This window comes from Taudactylus pleione, unplaced genomic scaffold (genome assembly GCF_031769625.1).
Source record: "Taudactylus pleione unplaced genomic scaffold, aTauple2 ptg000571l, whole genome shotgun sequence".
Classification (NCBI taxonomy): domain Eukaryota; kingdom Metazoa; phylum Chordata; class Amphibia; order Anura; family Myobatrachidae; genus Taudactylus; species Taudactylus pleione.
The window spans coordinates 6,927,524-6,948,486 of record NW_028284973.1 but is presented as its reverse complement, the minus strand read 5'-3'; the positions used below and the strand labels follow the sequence as shown (position 1 = coordinate 6,948,486).

At 46.9% G+C, this 20,963-nt stretch overlaps 1 protein-coding gene across 1 annotated transcript in view; it reads left to right on the top strand.

Annotated features, from left to right (window-relative positions):
• The window catches only part of FER1L6 (fer-1 like family member 6), a 157,816-nt gene extending 137,400 nt beyond the window's left edge, over window positions 1-20,416 (top strand). The window contains exon 42 of the mRNA XM_088453129.1: window positions 20,236-20,416. Within this exon, the coding sequence (XP_088309255.1) occupies window positions 20,236-20,416 (181 nt within the window). The remainder of the gene's footprint in view (window positions 1-20,235) is intronic.
• Window positions 20,417-20,963: the final 547 nt, after the last annotated feature.

Below are 20,963 nucleotides of genomic sequence, written 5' to 3'. Positions count from 1 at the left end.
TCACATTCATCTGCCCAATGTTTTAAGGGCCACTTGTTTGGCAGTGGGAGGACAGTTCTACCCTGGACCTTATGTGGCTCGTCCTATCCTTTGTGAGTTACATCTTGGCTCCATGTACCCACAGAAGCTTGTACAATGGTTTATAGCTTGGTAATAGAACATTGATATGTGACCTGTTCTTTTTTTTTAACATGTGGAAATGTGAGAGGGTTTAAAGAAATGTTTCCCCTCCGGCCTCCATCATGCCTGAAGGTTGTAAAGCTGTTTAGATGTAAACTGCAAAGAGAATGCATGGAGCAAATCTGTAATAGAGACAAAGCCTCAGCCAGATACTACACAGTGACTATGGCGGGGCTAGCAGGGTGGCAGAGTAGCATACAAGCATTGGGTTGGGTCTGACCCCGGGTACTATTATTATACAGTTTGTACACTGTGCCAAAAGTCATGGGATAGATGCCTAGTATCATGTAGGTCCCCCTCTAGTCCGGCGAAAGGCAGCAACTTGACGTAGCACTGATTCCACAAGTGGACTGAAGACCTCTGTAGAGATGCTGACCCATTCCGCCTGGATAGCTTCCCACAGCTCCCTGACATTTGTAGGTGCAGGATCTTGGGTGCTTATGGATCGACCACCACGTCCCATAAATGCTTGATTGGGTTCATGTCGGGCGAATGCGGTGGTCACCACGTTATTTGGAACTCTCCAGAATGCTCCTCTAACCAATTCTGGACAACTTCGGCCTGATGACACGGTTCATTGTCCTGCTGGAATATTAGACTGTTGTGGGGACATATGAAGTCCATGAAGTTCTGCAAACGGTCATCAAGCAATGCAACGTAACGGTTACCGGTCAATGACGTGTACAGGTGGACCAGCGGACCCAACCCATGACACGTCAACACACCCTACACCATTAAAGAACCACCACCAGCCTCCATCGACCTGTTCATTATGTTGACATTATAGTTGTGTGAACATTCTGACCATGTAATGTACCCCTGCCGTGTGTAAGGTACCCCTGCCGTGTGTTAGGTAGGCCTGCCGTATGTAAGGTACCCCTGCCGTGTGTAAGGTACTCCTGCCGTGTGTAAGGTAGGCCTGTCGTGTGTATGGTACGCTTGCCGTGTGTAAGGTGTGTGTAAGGTACACCTGCCTTGTGTAAGGTACGCCGCCTGCCGTATGTAAGGTACCCATGCTGTGTGTAAGGTATGCATGTCGTGTGTAAGGTACGCCACCTGCCGCGAGTAAGGTACGCCTGTCTTGTGTAAGGTACCCCTGCCTGCCGTGTGTAACTTATGCCTGTCGTGTGTAAGGTACCCCTGCCTGTCGTGTGTAAGGTACCCCTGCCTGTCGTGTGTAAGGCACCTCTGCCTGCCATGTTTAAGGTACTATAGAAAGGGGGGGTCCTAGACTGCACACCCTGAATATATAATGGGAGGTGCTACCTGTGGAGACTATTGTTGCAAACACAAGAAAAGAAAGTACAAGTGCACAACTCCAACACTACCAATCACACACAATACATTATGCAATAAAATTTTGCAATACATAGAGGTTTTAGCATAATCATGGCCATGGTTATGGGCCTACCCACCGCCCCCAGGTAACCTATGATGGTAGGTCCCTAACCTACTGGGGTTGAAATCCAGAGCACAGGACACCCCCAAACAGGCCCAGCTGAGCCACCCCAGGCCATCACTCTAATGAGAGAAGGTGAAGTGTATGAAAGTGATAGATATATAAGAGCAGCTACTGCTGCATATATAAGAAGGTGAAAAATACATATATATTAAACAAACAATAAAGGTGCTAAAAGTGCAAAAAGGAAAATGTGTATATAATGCGATGCCTTGAAGCAGCCAAACCAAAGCAATCCAGGGGACCCATGCCCCAAAAGTAAACCCATAGCTGCACTGCAGTATAACATTTTTCAGGACTTACCTAGGATTGTGCCTTGTACTAAGGTGCAGTCAAAATGCCAGAATCCCTGCTTAAAACCAATGGGGGAGGGGTGCTAATCTAGGCTGAAGGTGTCTCAAACCTTCATGTGTGCATGGGAGCACACTAAATAGATTATATAGAAAGGGGGGGCCCTAGACTGCACACCCTGAATATATAATGGGAGGTGCTACCTGTGGAGACTATTGTTGCAAACACAAGAAAAGAAAGTACAAGTGCACAACTCCAACACTACCAATCACACACAATACATTATGCAATAAAATTTTGCAATACATAGAGGTTTAATGTTTAAGGTACCCCTGCCTGGCGTGCGTAAGGTACCCCTGCCTGTCGTGTGTAAGGCACCTTTGCCTGTCGTGTGTAAGGCACCTCTGCCTGCCATGTTTAAGGTACCCCTGCCTGGCGTGTGTAAGGTACCCCTGCCTGCCGTGTGTAAGGTAGGCCTGTCATGTGTAAGGTACGCCGCCTGCCGTGTGTAAGGTATGCCTGGATACATAAGCTGCAGGAGCCAACTAGGATACACTGAGAAGAGTCCATGGGGCCTATTCATAATAACTAAAATTTCCCTAGAGGTAATTAGGATTAGATCTCGCATGGAGTTCTACCTAATTACCAGAGGAATTCATCATTCCACCTCTCCATAACTATCTATTCCAAAAAGCTGTCATTTTTGCAATGACAAGTTTTTCGGGAAATAGATACTTTCCCCTCTCTACACTAACTTACTGCAGCTGTAATCAGTGCTGCGCATGCGCTGTTACATCCGTTAAAGCAGTGCATGCGCAGCACTGCCTCCAGCTGCGGTAATTCTGTGTCCCCCCCTCCTCCTCCCCCCCTCTGCTCACCTCCCCCCTGTCCCCCACTTACCTTGCCGCTGCAGCCGCCTCAGGCCCCGTCTGCTGTGCTGACACTGTGTTCTCTTGGCAGAACACAGTAAAGTTTAGAAAAAAAAAAATATATTTTCTAAACTTTACTTTGTTCTGCCGGGAGAACACAGTGTCAGCACAGCAGACGGAGCCTGAAAAGTGACCAGAGTGAGGAAGGGAGCCGACGGAGGATCTGCCCAGCTGAAAGCAGGTAAGCGTAACCTGCTATACGCCACCTGACAGTGGCATATGGTAACTCCATCAAATTCCGAAAAAACATAATTTTCAGAAATTGATGAATAGCCTAATATCAATATCCCCATACTAATGTACTAATGTATGGGTGTGTAAATTAACGCAGGCGGACTTAACCAGGAGATATCAATGCTATCTCCTGTGTTAAGTGTCTTCATGAATACTAAAATAACGGTAATTAAGGAAAATGTCCTTAAAACTTTATTTTAGTGTTGATGAATAGGCCCCTAATACACTAAGTGAGAGTTTTTAGAAGTGAGTTTTAGAAGTGATGTTGCCCATAGCAACCAATCAGATTCTAGCTATTATCTTCTAGAAGGTGCTAGTTAAATGTTAAGTAGAATCTGATTGGTTGCTATGGGTAACATCATTTCTAAAACTCTCACTGTAGTACATTTACCCCTAGGTCTTATGTTTCTATTTAAAATGTAGTTAGAAATAGATGTCCCTAAAGCTGAATTTTAAGAAATGTATATTTCAAGTAAATTAAAAATACAAAGATATTTTATCATGTCATATACAGGAGTGTCCTCATACACCTATCGTCTATACGCCTTCTGGCACGAGACGACTGGCGAGACCAAGACCCTCCGAGTGGTGCAGCGTACCGTCTTATTCTTTAAATTTTGCATCTTATTTGCTTAAAAGATGCAGCGAAAACACCACTCACCGTGTACTAGAGATGCTGGGCGGCCACTTCAACCGCGCAGGAATTGGTTTTAAACTTGGCACAAGAAAACGCTGGGGTAGCCGCACTTCGTGTACAGTTTCAGACTAATTGGCACACAGATGTACAAATCTCACACATCAGATTGATCAATGTCATCCGGCAGAGCAGTTATTTCTCTCCCAGTTGTTTTATTTATGCAAATAAGACGTACATTGTCCGTGAGAAAGACGCTCAGCGCAGCCGAGTCTCTCGGGAGGTGGCACGCCAGGATGGGCTGTTTGGCGCAACTGAAGCCAGAATATATGAGGACACATCTGTATGGTCAATCCTCACGGCTGCCGCCCACTACTCCTATCCCCCTCCGCAGGGCTGAAACTAGGATATCTGTCACCCAGTGCAAGGCAGCAATTTTGCGCCCCCTCCCTTCCCGTACCTGGATTTTGTCCTTGCTCCTCGATAAGGCAGTGCACTACTCAGACATCCCTGGTATAGTGACTTACATTATTCCACACATCATAATGCCCATTACACATTATGCCACACACTGCAATGCCTATTACCAAAGTGCCACTTGCATATTTGCCCGACACCATTTTATTCCCCACAGTAATGCTTCTAATTACTTTAAAATTACCTGCTCGTTGCCAGGGGGTTTATGCTCGTTGCCAGGGGTTTCATGCTCGTTGCCATGGGGTTTCATGCTCGTTGCCATGGGGTTTCATGCCTGTTGCCAGGGGTTACATGCTTGTTGCCAGGGGGTTTCATGCTTATTGTCAGGATATTTATGCTTGTTACCAGGGGTTACATGCTCGTTGCCATGGGGTTTCATGCTCGTTGCCAGGAGTTACATGCTCGTTGCCATGGGGTTTATGCTCGTTGCCAGGGGATTTCATGCTTGTTACCAGGGGTTCCATGCTCGTTGCCAGGGGTTTCATGCTCGTTGCCAGGAGTTACATGCTCGTTGCCATGGGGTTTATGCTCGTTTCCATGGGGGTTTGAAGGGAGAAGATGCAGCTCTCGGCATCCTCTCCCTGCAGCGCCAGCGTTCCCGGCACTTCCGGGAACGCTGTGCGCATTGCGCTCTGCTAACAGACACTAGAGGTCCAGTAGTACCTCTAGCATCTGTCTCTTCTTTGGCGGCGGACATTTTTGGATGGCCGTTTTCAGTCCGCATGGAATCTGCTGAAAACGGCCATCCAAAAATGGCCGCCGCCAAGGAGGAGACAGACACTAGAGGTCCAGTAAGGACCTCTAGCATTTGTCTCCTCTTTGGCGGCGGCCATTTTCAGAGGACCGAGACAGATTTTTCACCCCCCCGCAATACCCACCCGGTGCACGTGCACCTCTAGCCCCCCCCTAGTTGCGGCCCTGCCCCCTGCAATTACCTTTGAAACCCCCGCAGCGCGGGGGGGGGTGATGCGACTCATGCTGGATCGCGTCATTTTGGCCCCGCCCTCGCTACACAATGCCGATATTACAGGCATTGTGAATCAAGGGGCGGGGCCAAAATGACGCGATCCAGCATGAGTCGCATCACCCCCCCCCCGCTGCGGGGGTTTCAAATGATGTGCTCGCGAGGCCCCCCAAAAAATACGCGTAGTCTGACCATCCCGCCTCCTTGTTCTGGCCACGCCCCCCTGTCAAGCCGTTCTAGCTGCTCCCTTCCCGGAAGGGGCAGCCAGAGAGTTGGCAAGCCTCCTTCTAATGTCCCTATAATCCAGAGAGTAATTGATAGTATATTATACTGTGTATAATTTGCTGAGCATCTCATGCTTATGCGCCAGCAGCATACAGAGTTACTGGGAGACTGCAGTGAAGTGGGCGAGGCCATGAAGTCGCAATTGGTTGCATCTCACACCCACCTCCCGACTTTCCCCCACAGGTGTACCTCAGGCCTCCACTCTGAGATCTCCTGGAGGGAAGTCCTAAATACTCCGTAGCTATGACCAACAGTAGTCCTACAATTTTGTTTTAAAACCTCATTTTATCAAATCTACAGTCATAGAAGAATCTAAAGTATAATTTAAATTTTGATGGTAATTACAGAGATTTTGTAGATAAAATTATACAAAAAAAAACCCACATCTTATATGACGAGCATCATCTTTCTGGACCTCTGTCATTATATTTGTTACCTGTTTTTTTCCCGTCATATTGATAGACTGTTGACTAAAACTCCTTGCTTCAGATGAGAAATAAACAGATTAAAATGACAATGAAAGAGAAAGATGCCTTCGGGTTTTTCGTTTTCTTCATTTCAAAGAAACATCCTGCTTGCTGACATGACAAATCGGCAAAGCGCTAAAAAAATTAAATTCCAGACTTAGCGGAGGAAACGAAATCTCTGTAATCTGAAGGGATCTCTCCCCACTTCATCACTCTGACACAACGCTGCCTCACTACACAGAACGGCTGCTCTAAATTGTACTTTGTTTATGAAGTTTAAATAGTTCAGCTGGCTGATATCCACAGCAGTAAGTCACCCCCGCAGTAATATTATTATTACCATATTCATCAAATACCCATTGCATTAGCGTGTATGGGGGATGGCTAGCAAAGGTCCGCTTTGACCAAATCTGTATTAGAGTGCTTTACTTGGGAGATTTGCAATTGACCCAGCCAGCAAAGGCAAATCACCAGTGGCCCCAGGAGAGACTTTAGGATGCGGCCAGTGCCCAGCTTCCTGCTCCAGACCACATTTCACGTGCACAAGATGTGGTGATATCACATGAGCTTGGGCTGCACCCAGGATGCTGTAGAGCCCTGGTAGCAGCATTTGCCATTCCCTTCCCCTTGATAGCAGACATAGAAACCCCAAAAACAAAGTAATCAGCACTCTTTCTGTTGTTATACCATACACCAGAGGTTCCCAAACTTGGTCCTCAAGGCACCCTAACAGTCCAAGTTTTAAGGATATCCTTGCTGGACCACAGGTGACCTAATTAGTACCTCAGTCAATTTGATTTACCCACCTGTGCTCAACCATAAATATATCTAAACCCTGAACTGTTGGGGTGTCTTAAGGACCCCGTTTGGGAACCTCTGTCCTACACAAATGTACTAAACTTTTTAAAGAGTGGAGATAAGGATTGAGGACAAGTGGAGAAGTTGCCCCATAGCAACCAATCAGCTTCTAGCTAGCATTTAGTAGATACTCTAAAATGATAGGTAGAAGCTAATTGGGCGCCTGCTATGGTCAACTTCTATGCATTAATGTTGCAACTTTTTATTTTTTTGCTACCGCACATGTGCGAAAAGTTAGATTAACTCCTACGGCGTATGCGTACCATTGAGCGTACACAGAGACCGCTGTTGCGAATAGAGTCGCTTGTAATAGGGCTGGCGGTGGAGAGCCATGGGTGTTCCTGGCTGTTGACTGGTAGGTGGTCTGAAGTGAACGCAATAGAAAGGCGCATGTTATGGGAGTGTCAGGGGCCTGTCAGACTGCGTTCTAAAGCGCAGGCCACAGCCATAGAGGCCTTGATTAGAGAAAGTTGAGAGGAGACACTGTGTCAGCCATGAGGTATCATCATTGTCAATGGTCATCGCAACGGTGAGCCAATGGTGGAGTGTTTGAGTTCTCCTGCGGATTTCAAAGCTGGGCGTCTCAGGGGCTTGCAATCTCCGACGGTCGCAGTTACAGCAGGGGAAGGCTGAGACTAGGATTTGCATATTTTTGCACCAGTGAATCCAAAAAAAATTAGCGCCCACTTCTGAATCACGCCCACAGTCAGCTGACGAGCACAGAGCCGTAACTGGACTTTTTGGTGCACTGTACCAGAGAGAGCATTAGCGCCCCCTCCCTCCATTTTTAAATAGGGACTTAAGATAATGTACCTGAAAAAGGGCCATGGCCTCATGGGGAAGGGCCAGGGAAGAGATAGGGGAGGCCAGGGGATGCTGGGGATAAAAGAAGAGGAAGCAACTAGTGAGAATGATAATAAACAGGAAAATTGACAAGCCCAAACAGCGCCCCCTGCCCTGCGATGCCCTGTGCCATGGCACTGGTGGCACTACCCTAGTTACGGCCCTGGATGAGCAGTGTGGTTCTCTTTAATAAAGAAATGCACAATATGAAAGAACACAAAACTTCCCAAAACTACACATGAAAGATGAACAGATAAAGACCTGAAGCTGATGTGATTACAAATATAAAGAAAATTATATATTTTTTTGCTGTTCTGCAGAAAATCCTCGTTCTTTTTTTTAAAACTGTTTCTTTCCTCTATCCTTTCCTATTCTACAAGCGCCTGCGCCTGGCTGCAGGTTGAATAAAATTCAACGGGAATATGTTAAATATCATTAACACATTGCTGTTACTAATTTCCAGATGCAAATAACAAAAACCAACAACAAAATAAATAGAAGAAAGCAATATGTAGAACAGATAACACATCACATATTTCCCCCAGGGGATGTCTGTAAGACACACAATGATATCAGTGGTGACAATAAAAACAGCAGGAATTTGGGCTTTTTAATTTATTTCCATAGAGGTAAAGTTGTAATTAAGTAGAACATTATTTTCCGGTTGTGAGCAGCTAAAATCACAATCTAATTTAGAGCTGCTGATTTATTCATAGTTCTTACTCCTTAGAACATATTGAATTTGTTATGTTATTGTGTTTATTTTGTAGGTTCTTATTAATTCCAATTTGCTCTCTACCATAAAATATAGAATGTTTTATAGAATGATTTAGTTGAAAGAGAAAGTAGTACTATAGGCTCTATTTATTAACAATATTTTTACTATAATAAAGTGAAAAAGGGTGTTTTCACACCCTTTTCACATTATTTTAGTTTCACCTAAAGTTACTACAGGGCAATTGGAGTAGAATTCGTAAAAGTCTACTCCAACCCCTAAGTATCACTTATTTTTACTAAGCAGATCGCATTTCCCATAATTGTATGGGAAATGTGATCCGACCAAAGTTACTAAAAATAAAAAAAAATTAAAAATACCGGAGAAAGCCCTGTGATAATAACGCCACCTGAAGGTGGCGTTATCCAGGGTCTCCCCCGGTTACCGGACTCTTGCCTGGCTCTAACGGGGAGAGCAGAGCCCGGAGCCGGCCCCAATAATCGGCTGTGTGGTCTAAGCTGACCACAAGCTGATACAGTGTAAAAAAATAAAGTAAAAAAAAATTAACTTACCTGACTCCAGGGACCGGTGGTCGGGGCTTCGGTGATGTCTCCCCTCCGGTCAGCTGGTCTACCATGCTGCACTGCGGCCCGGTCATCAGGTGATCGGTTCCCAGTGCAGTATGGGATATCTCCTGACCGGAGGACATGGAAGACATCACCAGAGCCCAAATCATGCAGATAAGTGTAATTAAGGGAGAGGGGGGGGGTCGCGAGGAGGGAAGGGGGGTCATGGGGGGGTCCGCGATCACGGGGGGCGGGGCTGAATGGCGGGGCGGGACTTAGCGCCGAGGGGGTAGCAGTGGCTGCCAGTCGGCGCATGCACCGGGCACTAGTCATGGTATTCTTTTGCAAAAATACCGTGACTAGTGTGTGGATGGGATTCGCAGGGACAGAGCTCTCTCGCAAGCTCTGTCCCTGCAAAGGATTAGTAGTAAATCCCTGTGATATTGCCTGAATTCGCAATGCAACTTCACTCGGTAATATCACATTACAATCTGCATTACAAATGTGGATTGTAGTAAATAGAGCCCGTGATGTATACTGTAGGTGTGCTTGACTATTGTCTGAGCAGCTTATTGTATTCAGTCTCCGTCCCCTGTATCTCCGCGTGGGCCCTGTTTATTAGCCAATCAGATTATCGAAATGGTCACAGCAGCAGCCAATGAGCAGGGGTGGTGTAACATAGTAGGGGTTTGTGTGCAGTCTTTGCAAGCCCCCCTGCACCCCGGAGAAGTAAATGTAATGAATGCGGTGTGGGCCACCTTGTACACAGGGGCCCGTGTTCACTCTACACCCTGCACCCATTATAGATGCTCCATGGCGATGAGGGAGCTGATCTTGTGGGATATGACCCAACTTGTAGAATCACGCCCCCTCCTGACACTCCCAGAGGGCAATGAATAACAGTTGGTAATTATGGCCTTTTAGTTGTGTGTGATCCTCCTCCGGAACATGCGCAGAGTTGGATTTCTCCGCAAAGCTGACTTGTAAACAAATGAGATTTCTACATGAGCTTCTAGGGTTGGAAATTGTGCATCTTAGGGCACATCCTGAGACAGAAGCAGCCGTGATTGTTTTTCCGTGCAGCTGCGACTTTGTACTAGGGGTGTGCACCGGCCACTTTTCGTGTTTTGGTTTTGGATCTGGATCTTTCTTCGTGTTTTGGATCTGGATTGTTTTTGCCAAAACACCCTTCCGTGTTTTGGGTTCTGGGTTTTGTGTTTTGGATCTGTATTTTTTTGAAAAAAGCATAAAAAAAGCTAAAATCACAGAATCTGTGGGTTTTTCTGCTCCTATGCTATTATTAACCTCAATAACCTTAATTTCCACTCATTTCCAGTCTATTCTGAACACCTCACAATAGTGTTTTTATGTCCAAAAGGTTGCACCGAGGTAGCTGGATGACTATGTTAAGCGACACGAGTGGATGGCACAAACATGTGGCCCATCTAGGAGTGACACTGCAGTGGTAGACAGGATGGCAGTTTGAAAAACTAGGCCCCAAACAGTACATAATGCAAAGAAAAAAAAGAGGTGCAAGATGGAATTGTCCTTGGGCCCTCCCACCCACCCTTATGTTGAATAAACAGGACATGCACCCTTTTTACAAACCAATCATTTCAGCGCCAGGGTCTGCCACACGACTGTGGCTGAAATTATTGGCTCGTTTGGGCCCCCTCAAAACAAGCTGGCAATTAATCTGTCCATGCACAAACTGGCTCTACGGAGGCAAGATGTCGTCCTCATCCACCGATTCCTCACCCTCTTCAGTGTTGTGTACATCCTCACAGAGTATTAATTCGTCCCTGCTGGAATCCACCACCACAGGTCCCTCTGTACGTTCTGGAGGCTGGTCTCCCTGGAAGAGTTGATAATTCATTTTTATGAACATCATCATTTTGTGGAAGCAACCTCCTACGCCTTTCGCTGACAAGGTTCCCGGCTGCACTAAACACTCTTTCGGAGTACACACTGGAGGGGGGGTAACTCAGGTAAAATAGAGCCAGTTTATACAGGGGCCTACAAATTGCCTCTTTTTCCTGCCAGTACAGGTACGGACTGTCTGACATACCTACTTGGATGCCGTCACCGATGTAATCCTCCACCATTCTGTCAGTGGTGACAGTATCATATGCAGTGACAGTAGTCATGTCAGAAATTGTTGCCAGGTTCTTCAGTCCGGACCAGATGTCCAAACTTGGTCCTGCCTGCCCTGCATCAGCACTAGCGGGTTGCTTAGGATACCTAAGTTTTTTTCTGGCAGCCCCAGTTGCGGGAGAAAATGAAGAAGGAGCTGTTGACGTGTCACGTTCCGCTTCAGCTGACAGTGTTTTCACCAGCAGGTCTTTGCACCTCTGCAGGCTTGTGTCGGCCGGAAAGAGAGACACCACATAGGCTTTAAACCTAGGATCGAGCACGGTGGCCAAAATGTAGTGGTCTGATTTCAACAGATTGGCCACCCTGGAATCCTGGCAAAGCGAATGAAGGGCTTCATCCACAAGTCCCACATGCTGAGCAGAATCGCTTCGTCTTAGCTCCTCCTTCACTTTCTCCAGCTGCTTCTGCAATAGCCTGATGACGGGAATGACCTAACTCAAGTTGGCAGTGTCTGAACTGACTTCACGTGTGGCAAGTTCGAAGGGCTGGAGAACCTTGCACAACACGGAAATCATTCTCCACTGCGCTTGAGTCAGGTGCATACCCCCTCCTTTGCCTATGTCATAGGTGGATGTATAGGCTTGAATGGCCTTTTGCTGCACCTCCTTCCTCTGAAGCATATAGAGGGTTGAGTTCCACCGTGTCACAACCTCTTGCTTCAGGTGATGGCGGGGCAGGTTCAAGAGTGTTTGCTGGCGCTCCAGTCTTCGGCACGCAGTCGCTGAATGGTGAAAGTGGCCAGAAATTTTTCGGGCCACCCAAAGCGTCTCCTGCACGCCCCTGTCGCTTTTCAGAAAATTCTGCACCACCAAGTTTGTGTGAGCAAAACATGGGACGTGCTGGAATTTGCCCAGATGTAATGCCCACACAATATTGGTGGCGTTGTCAGATATTACAAATCCCCAGGAGAGTCTAAGTGGGGTAAGCCACTGGGCAATGATTTCCCTCAGTTTCTCTAAGAGGTTGTCGGCGGTGTGCCTCTTACTGAAACCGGTGATACACTGCGTAGCCTGCCTTGGAACGAGCTGGCGTTTCTGAGATGCTGCTACTGGTGACGCTGTTGTTGTTGCTGCGTAAGGTGATACATCTACCCAGTGGGCTGTCACAGTCATATAGTCCTTAGTCTGCCCTGTTCCACTTGTCCACATGTCCATGGTTAAGTGGACATTGGGTACAACCGCATTGTTCAGAACACTGAGGACACTTTTTCTGATGTTTCTGTACAGTCTCGGAATCGCCTGCCTAGTAATGTGGAATCTAGATGGGATTTGGAACCGGGGACACACTACCTCCATCAATTGTCTAAATCCCACTGCACTAATGGCGGATACCGGACGAACGTCTAACACCAACATAGCAGTCAAGGCCACAGTTATACATTTTGCTTCAGGATGACTGCTGTCATACTTCATCCTCCTCGCTAAGGACTGTTGGAGGGTCAGTTGTTTAGTAAAAGTAGTGGTGTTCCTACTTCCTCTCTGGGATGATGAACTCCCAGCAGCAGCAACAGTAGCAGCAGTAGGCATAGCAATGCAGGATCCTCCGGAGGAATCCCTGATAGGAGAGTCAGTCATGCCAGTGCAGCAGTCAGTCATGGCCTGCAGGACTACTTCCGATCCTGACTAAGGAGGAAATTGACGAGGAGGGAGTTGACGGTGTGGTTTGCAGGCACTTGGATACAACAGGACAACGGGATTTTAGGTGTCCCTGGACTGCTTACGGTCTTAGCCAAAGTTTCTGAACTTGACAGTAAATTTTTATGAACGCGCTGCAGGTGCCATATAAGGGAGGATGTTCCTAGGTGGTTAACGTCCCTACCCCTACTTATTTCACCTTTACATATGGTACATATGGCAAGACAGTTGTTGTCCGGATTTGGATAGAAATATTGCCAGACCAAAGAGGTGGAATGTTTGGTCTTCTGCCCAGGCATGACTGTGATGGGCTTTTTCATTCCACTGAGAACAACTGTCTCCCCCGGAGCCTGATTTAAACAAACCACATCACCATCAGAATCCTCCTCGCCAACTTCCTCCTCAGTGCCAGCTACACCAGTATCCTCATCCTGTTGTACATCAACAGTGACATCTTCAATTTGCATATCAGCAAGTGGACTGTGGGTGCCCCTTTCAGCACTTGCAGGGGGTGTGCAAATGGTGGAAAGAGCCACCTCTTCCCGTCCAGTGCTGGGAAGGTCAGGCATGGCAACCGCCACCACACTTGGACTCTCCTTGGGGATTTGTGATATCTTCTTAGAACGCACAGTTCTTTGCTGTGCTTTTGCCAGCTTAACTCGTTTGATTTTTTTAGCGGGAGGAGGGCGTCCATCGTCATGTGAAGCTGAACCACTAGTCATGAACATAGGGAAAGACCTTAGCCGTTCCTTGCCACTCCGTGTCGTAAATGGCATATTGGCAAGTTTACGTTTCTCCTCAGATGATTTAAATGTTTTTTTTAAGGTCATTTTCCTGAACTTTGTCATTTGGGATTGTATGTGCCCTCTACTATGACATTGGGCATCGGCCTTGGCAGACGACGTTGATGGCATGTTATCGTCTATGTCATGATTAGTGGCAGCAGCTTCAGCACTAGGAGGAAGTGGTTCTTGATCTTTCCCTATTTTATTTTTATCGGAGAAAGTTTGGTCCTCCATTTATGTTATATTGATATATACGTGCGGCTAAGGCGCACACAAACACAGAAAATATTTTTTTTTTTTGTTGGAGACTAGCGCACTTTGTGGGTTACACCACCCTTTAAGAAATGAGCCAGCTGGCTCTTTACTTATGGGACACAGGCGCACACTTGGCGCTGCTCCTTTGTTGATGCACGTGCAGCTACAGCCCACACAATTCACAAAGACAGAAAAAAAATAATTTTTTATTTTTTGTGGAGTTACACCATGCTTTAACACACAAATGCACGCTTGGCGCTGCTGCTTTGAGGATGCACGTACTGTGCACACAATTCACAAACACAGGAAATATTTTTTTATTTTGTTTGGAGTGCACTTTGGGAGTTACACCACCCTTCAACAGACGAGCCAGGAGGCCCTTTACTTATGACACAGGTGCACACTTGGCGCTACTTTGTTGATGCACGTGCGGCTACTACGCACACAATTTACAAACACAAAAAAAATTTTTTTTTAATTTTTTTTGGAGTGCACTTTGGGGGTTACAGCACCCTTTAATGGACAATCCAGCTGGACCTTTACTTATGGGACACAGGCGCACGCTTGGCGCTGCTCCTTTGTTGATGCACGTGCAGCCACAGTGCACACAATTCACAAACACAGAAAATAATTTTTTATTTTGTTTGGAGTGCACTTTGGGGGTTACAGCACCCTTTAATGGACAAGCCAGCTGGCCCTTTACTTATGGGACACAGGCGCACGCTTGGCGCTGCTCCTTTGTTGATGCACGTGCAGCCACAGTGCACACAATTCACAAACACAGAAAATAATTTTTTATTTTGTTTGGAGTGCACTTTGGGGGTTACACCACCCTTTAACAGATGAGCCAGCCGGCCTTTTACTTATGACACAGGCGCACGCTTGGCACTGCTCCTTTGTTGATGCACGTGCAGCCACAGTGCACACAATTCACAAACACAGAAAATATTTTTATTATTTTGTTTGGAGTGCACTTTGGGGGTTACATCACCTTTTAACGGTCAATCCAGCCGGCCCTTTACTTATGACACAGGCGCACGCTTGGTGCTACTTTTATTGATGCACAGGCGGCTACTGCGTACACAATTCACAAACACAGAAAAAAATATATATTATAATTATTTGGAGTGCACTTTGGGGGTTACAGCACCCTTTAATGGACGAGCCAGCCGGCCCTTTACTTATGACACAGGCGCACACTTGGCGCTACTTTGTTGATGCACGTGCGGCTACTGCGCACACAATTCACAAACACAGAAAAAATATTTATATTTTTTGCACTTGGGGGAGCACCCCTGATGGACAGAGCACCCCATGGACAACACTACAGCACCCTTTAGGACTGGGACACTGCACAGGACTTTGGAGTGGACACAGCCCCTATGGACAACTGACTGCACAACACAGTCCAGCCAGCCCCTATGGACTTTGAAGTAGTGGACACAGAACCTATGGACAACAGCAGCACAGCACAACACTACACAGCCCAGCCAGCCCTTACTCCCACCCTCCCTCTTCACTGTCCACAGCCGAGTGAGAAAATGGCGCCGACGCAGGTACCTTATATAGGATCCAAAACCCGCGAGACCCGGAAGGCGGGATGATGACGTTTTGCCTCGATTTCACATCCAAGTCAGGCGGGAAAAGTCAAGCCTGACTCGGATCGGCCTCGGATCGGGGGGGGTTCGGATTTCAGAAATCCGAACCCGCTCACCCCTAATTTGTACTTTCTTTAATATTGTAAAATCCACCTTGGTGTGGCGGAAGTTTGTGTGACTGAGAGCGCTAAGCCTAGCCCGGCTACTGTGTTAGCACCCATCATCATTAGTATCCGAATCTCCGCCAGCCCCAAGCTTGGTGTAAATGATTCATCTGAAAAGGAGTCGGATTACTGTGCGGCTGATACAAAGCCGCAGCGACATTTTATTACACGCCCAGAAGGCACCCATGAATTTCCTATAGAAATGAGCTTTACTGCTCGCTTAGTTGCCGCCCACTTCACGCTAACCTGTTATCACTTGTAAACACACACACAGTCGGAGTACGCATGCGACTCGGACTGCTTATTTGATGCATGCTCAAAGCACAATGTCGGCCAAACATGCCTGCGCAGTAGGGGAAAAAGTGCACATTCAGGGGTCTAGTTACTAAGCAGTGTTAGGTGACAGAGTGAAAAGTGATAAGGTGCCAGGCAATCAGCTCCTAACTGTCATTTTTCACACACAGCCTGTGACATGGCAGGTAGGAGCTGATTGGCTGGCACCTTATCACTTTTCACTCTGTCTCCTAACACTGCTTAGTAAATAGAACCCTCAGTGCATGAACTCCATTTTGTCTGACTCGCAATCAACTTGTTTGGGTGATGTGTAATGGCGGGGTTATATTTTCATGGGAACCAGACAGATTTTAGTTGATAAACTACATTGATAGGTGCAATTTATCAACTAATAAAGTTTAGTAAAACTTGAAAAATGTGGAAATCTGACATTATAGACACAATGGGGGTCATTCAGACCCGGTCGTTAGCGCCGATGCGCTCAGACCGGGTCGATGGCCCCCCACAGAGCATGCGCACGACGGCGACGGCGCCATCGTGCGCATGCGTGAGACTCGCTACGACCGACAGCGCTGGTCGTAGCGGGTCTCGATCCAAAGGGGGCGAGCTGTCGATGTTGATTGACAGCTCGCCCCGTTTGGAAGGCGGGCCGGGGGGGTGGCAGCCCAAACGGGGGCATTCCCATGGGAACGCCTGCCGTTTGGGGGAGGCCCCACTGACATCACTAGTGATGTCAGTGGAGAGCTTCCGGCTCAGACAGAGCCAGAAGCTCTCCGGGGCTTACGACAAGGGAGACCCTACCCTAGGGTCTCATCGTAAGCCCCGATGGTCGCGATGGTCTCTGACCATCGCGACCATCACCAGAGCGGTCGTTAGAGCTGTGGGTGTTAACCCACAGCCTAACGACCGCAACAGAGGCGGGCGGTCAGGATGCAAGTGGATGAGATGTAGTTAGTGCAAGAATCCTACAAATGCCACATCCTACTGGTATTAAGTTGGTATGCAGTCGGGAAGCCGGCGCATGTAATCCTAACGGCCGGCTTCCCAACTGCTTTATCCCGGCGAGGGTTAAATGACAGGCGTAAAAATCTATCGCAAATGAAGTGATGCCGGGCGCTGCTGCGGGCAGCCGCGGGGGGGGGGGAGGTGTTAGGTTTAGAGCTCCCGGGGGGTTACTTAGGGTTAGGCTCCCCCCGGGAGGTTAGGGTTAGGCTAGGGGAAGGAGGGTTAGGGTTAGGCACCCCCGGGGGAAACTTAGGTTTAGGCGGCGGGGAAGGGGGGGGTTAGGTTTAGGCACTTAGAGGGGGGGATTAGGGTTAGGGTTTGGCACCCCTAAGGAGGATTAGGGGGGGGAGGTTAGGTTAGTAAATACTTACCTGGGGACGATCGGGATTTTCACCCATGTCGGGCAGCCGCTTACGTCCGGCGGTAATTCATACCGATTCCATAAAGTTGGTGTGCGCCTGTGTATGCAGAAAAGGGTACAATGAATTGCATCATGGTTACGCATACTGTATATTACGATTTGAATGCTTTAGACTATAGAATCTGTCTTGGCTTAAATGCTGCTTAGGATTGGAAACTTGTCACTCCTTTCTTTGGCTGCACACTGAGGGCCTGATTCAGACCCGATCGCAAGCGCTGAGCACTCGCAACCGGGTCGATGGTGGCACATTCGCACGACGGAGCTGGCTCCGTCGTGTGCATGCGCGAGACCCGGATAGCGACGGGCAATCCGTTGCTCCGGGTCTCGTACCAAAGGGGGCATGTTGTCGATGTTGAGTGACAGCATGCCCCCTTTTGGTGGGCAGGCCGGGGGAGTGGCTGCCCAAACAGAGGCGTTCCCATGTGAACGCCTCTGTTTGGGGGCGGCCCCACTGACATCACAAGTGATGTCAGTGGGAGAGATTTCGGCTCTGTTAGAGCCTAAATCTCTCTGGGGCTTGCGGCAACGAGACCCTACCACAAGGGTCTCGTCGCAAGCCTGATGGTCTTGACCATCGCGACCATCTTCCTGGCAGCTCGCTATAGCTGTGGGTGGTCACCCACAACTATGCAAGCGGCCAGGAGGCCGTTCTAAAATAAAAAAGACCGGCCCTGATTCAGAGCGAGCGCTCTGGCAGAGCGTCCGGCTCTGAATCAGGGCCTGAGGGCAGAGTGTCTGCTTCTATAAGTCTGTCTGGAGATGTGTCCTAATACATTATTGCTGCAGTAACACCAAAACATCCCTTCCCGTGCGCCATGTCCTGTGCGACTCGGCTTGTGTCGAATTTGCGTCATAGGGCGTTATTCAATTAGTTTTGCGTTAGCAAAAAAGTTCCGCCTGCCCGACTTTTTCGCCTACATCGCGTGTTTTGGACACGGAAACTCAGTTATTCGCCATATTCAATTACAAACCACGCAGAAACGGCAAACAGCATATTTAGAACAGGCGGAAAGTGCTGTCAGAGTTGGGGAAACCGGCCTGAACTCCCAAAAAAGATGCAGTAACATTGGGGATCAATGTAGATGTGTCCGAATACCCCTAATAAACTGTTTGGGGTACTTAAGCTGTTTCAATAGCTTCCTATTAGCGTCTTTGCACAAGTGGTGAAGAAAGGCACTAAGCAGTATTTTTGGGTGAAAATAAGTAGTCCTTTCAAATTTTGGGAACTTGAAAATGGATGTTAGCATATTTTTATGTCTCTAAAGTGATGTTTTACAAAACGTGAACAGCGCACCTGTTGCAATCACCTGCAATCATAAAAACACCTGCGAAATCCTTGCAGATCCCCAAGTAGTCTATTTTGCTAGTTTTCATGCTTGTCCCCCCACTTTGTGCTATGTCGCCCCCAAAATTAAAGTACTTTTTTGGAGTGTTACGTTTTTTCTGGGATTTTTTCGACACAGTTGTCCTTTGCGGGGCTGTCCCAATGCTATTCAGAGGCGAATCTTTTTCGCATATTACATTGTATTGACTTTCCGTTGAGGCGAAAACCGTCTGGAATTGGATACAGAGATAAGTTCCGACCACGCGAAAAGCCACAATCGGCGATACTTTTTAGCAGAAAACTGCTTTTCGTTTTTAATTGAATAAGGCCCTTAGTTACAATTTGACTCATTCGCACACAGATATACAAGTGTCACATATCAAATGAATCAGTGCAGTCTTGTGAAGCGGTTTCTTTGCATCCAATTGCGACTAAGACGCAAATTTGAGTGATCAAGCCGCGACTAACTCGTCCAGGCGCCTCTCGTCGTATGGTGTATTGAAGCTAGTTTTGAGGACACATTTGTATGCTAGTTTATATTTTATAAATGTCATTTTCTTCTCTCATCCATATGTAATGAGCTGTGCAGCAAATAAAGGCCACAGCATTCTGGCATTCAGCTGCTCAGGCACATAGTAAGCCTTCACTGAGTGCCTGGTAAATTGGCTGTATGTGACTTCATCTCTGCAGGGTAGATGACAGACTCACCTGCCGTCCTGTGTGGATAAGGCTCCCTGGCGGCCAGCTCATCACTACATAAGTCAGCTGTTATTGAGGACCCAAACATGGGGCACAAAGTTGTGTAGTTAAGACAGCTTGCAAATCTGTAACTAGTGCTGTATAGTAATTATTAATCATGTTCTCATTATTTTGTACAAATTGTAATATTTATCTGCACAGGTCCCCAGTTCCTATGTATTATATTCTTTTAGCTGTTTGTTGCCGTGGAGTGCTGTTTGTTGCCGTGGAGTGCTGTTTGTGCTGTCTTGACAATAAACTGCTGAATGGACCCGAGAATAAATTTTGTTGCCGTGGAGTGCTCTTTGTTGCCGTGGAGTGCTGTTTCTTGCCGTGGAGTGCTGTTTCTTGCCGTGGAGTGCTGTTCGTTGCCGTGGAGTGCTGTTCGTTGCCGTGGAGTGCTGTTTCTTGCCGTGGAGTGCTGTTTGTGCTGTCTTGACAATAAACTGCTGAATGGACCCGAGAATAAATTGTGCAAAAATAGTTGTTATAAAGGGTGAGATTTATCAACCTTCTAGAGTACAGGTGGAGAAGTTGCGCAACTTAAGTGGCAACCAATCAGCTTCTAGCTGTCATTTTATAGAATTTATTAGATATAGTACAGCTAGAAGCTGATTGGTTGCTTCTGAAGTCGGGCAATTTCTCCACCTGTCCTCTAATAGATTTGATAAATCTCCTCCAAAATTACAATTGTGTGCTAAAGTCTTGCCGGTTTCACTGAATACATGTTACTATATAGGACTGATATTCCTAAAGACACATAAATCTATCCATTACCGAATTCATAGTTTGCTACTCTTGTTCGATATCTACAAAAATTGTGTTATATAGCAGTATAGTGCCAATAGTATGGTAGCCGCCATCAAATGTACTACAATGACAGTATATAGTGCATAAAATAATCCAAAAACAATATATATATATTTATTTATTGATTGATTATATTATCGTTGTTTTGCAGCCGGCCAGACACTTCCTTTTCCTGGTTTGTGAATCCGTTCAAATGTCTGTATCACCTCATCTGGAGAAATTACAAGAAATACATCATCATCGCCCTGGTCCTGCTTATTACTGCCCTGTTCATTGCGCTGTTCGTCTACACACTGCCTGGCGCCATCAGTCACAGAATCCTCAATGGATAAACATTCCATTCCCCACAGCCGGTGGGAATCCGCAGCGAGCGATGGATCTGTGTCAGCCCGGACAAGCTAGGTCCACAGGGCCACGTTTATAAAACAATCTCGAGACCAGTGGCTATTACTGTTTTCTATCCACATATGTGTTTACAGTGCCATACTCCTAAATATATAGATCAATCTATAAACTCTATATAGACTATTATTTTATACTGCCTACATTTCATTGATTGGGCAAAGGCTGATTCCTGCAGATAACGCAAGCGCCAAAACGCTCAACTTGTACTTGATTGTTGATTTATTTAAGGAAATACTGCCGGGGGGAAAATAAAGTGTGTAATGAATTTGTGACAACGTCAGCAATCGTTTCATAGGGGGACAGTTACGTCCGCAGCCAATAAATATTACATGTCATGTTTATATTCATTCTCCAACTGACACTTAATAAATCACATTGTATGTCGTGGCTGAGGTTCTATTAAATGCAGCGACAATGTACATTTATGTCAGAAAACCCTGCAGCTCTTCTCATTAAAATGCAAAGACCCTTCTG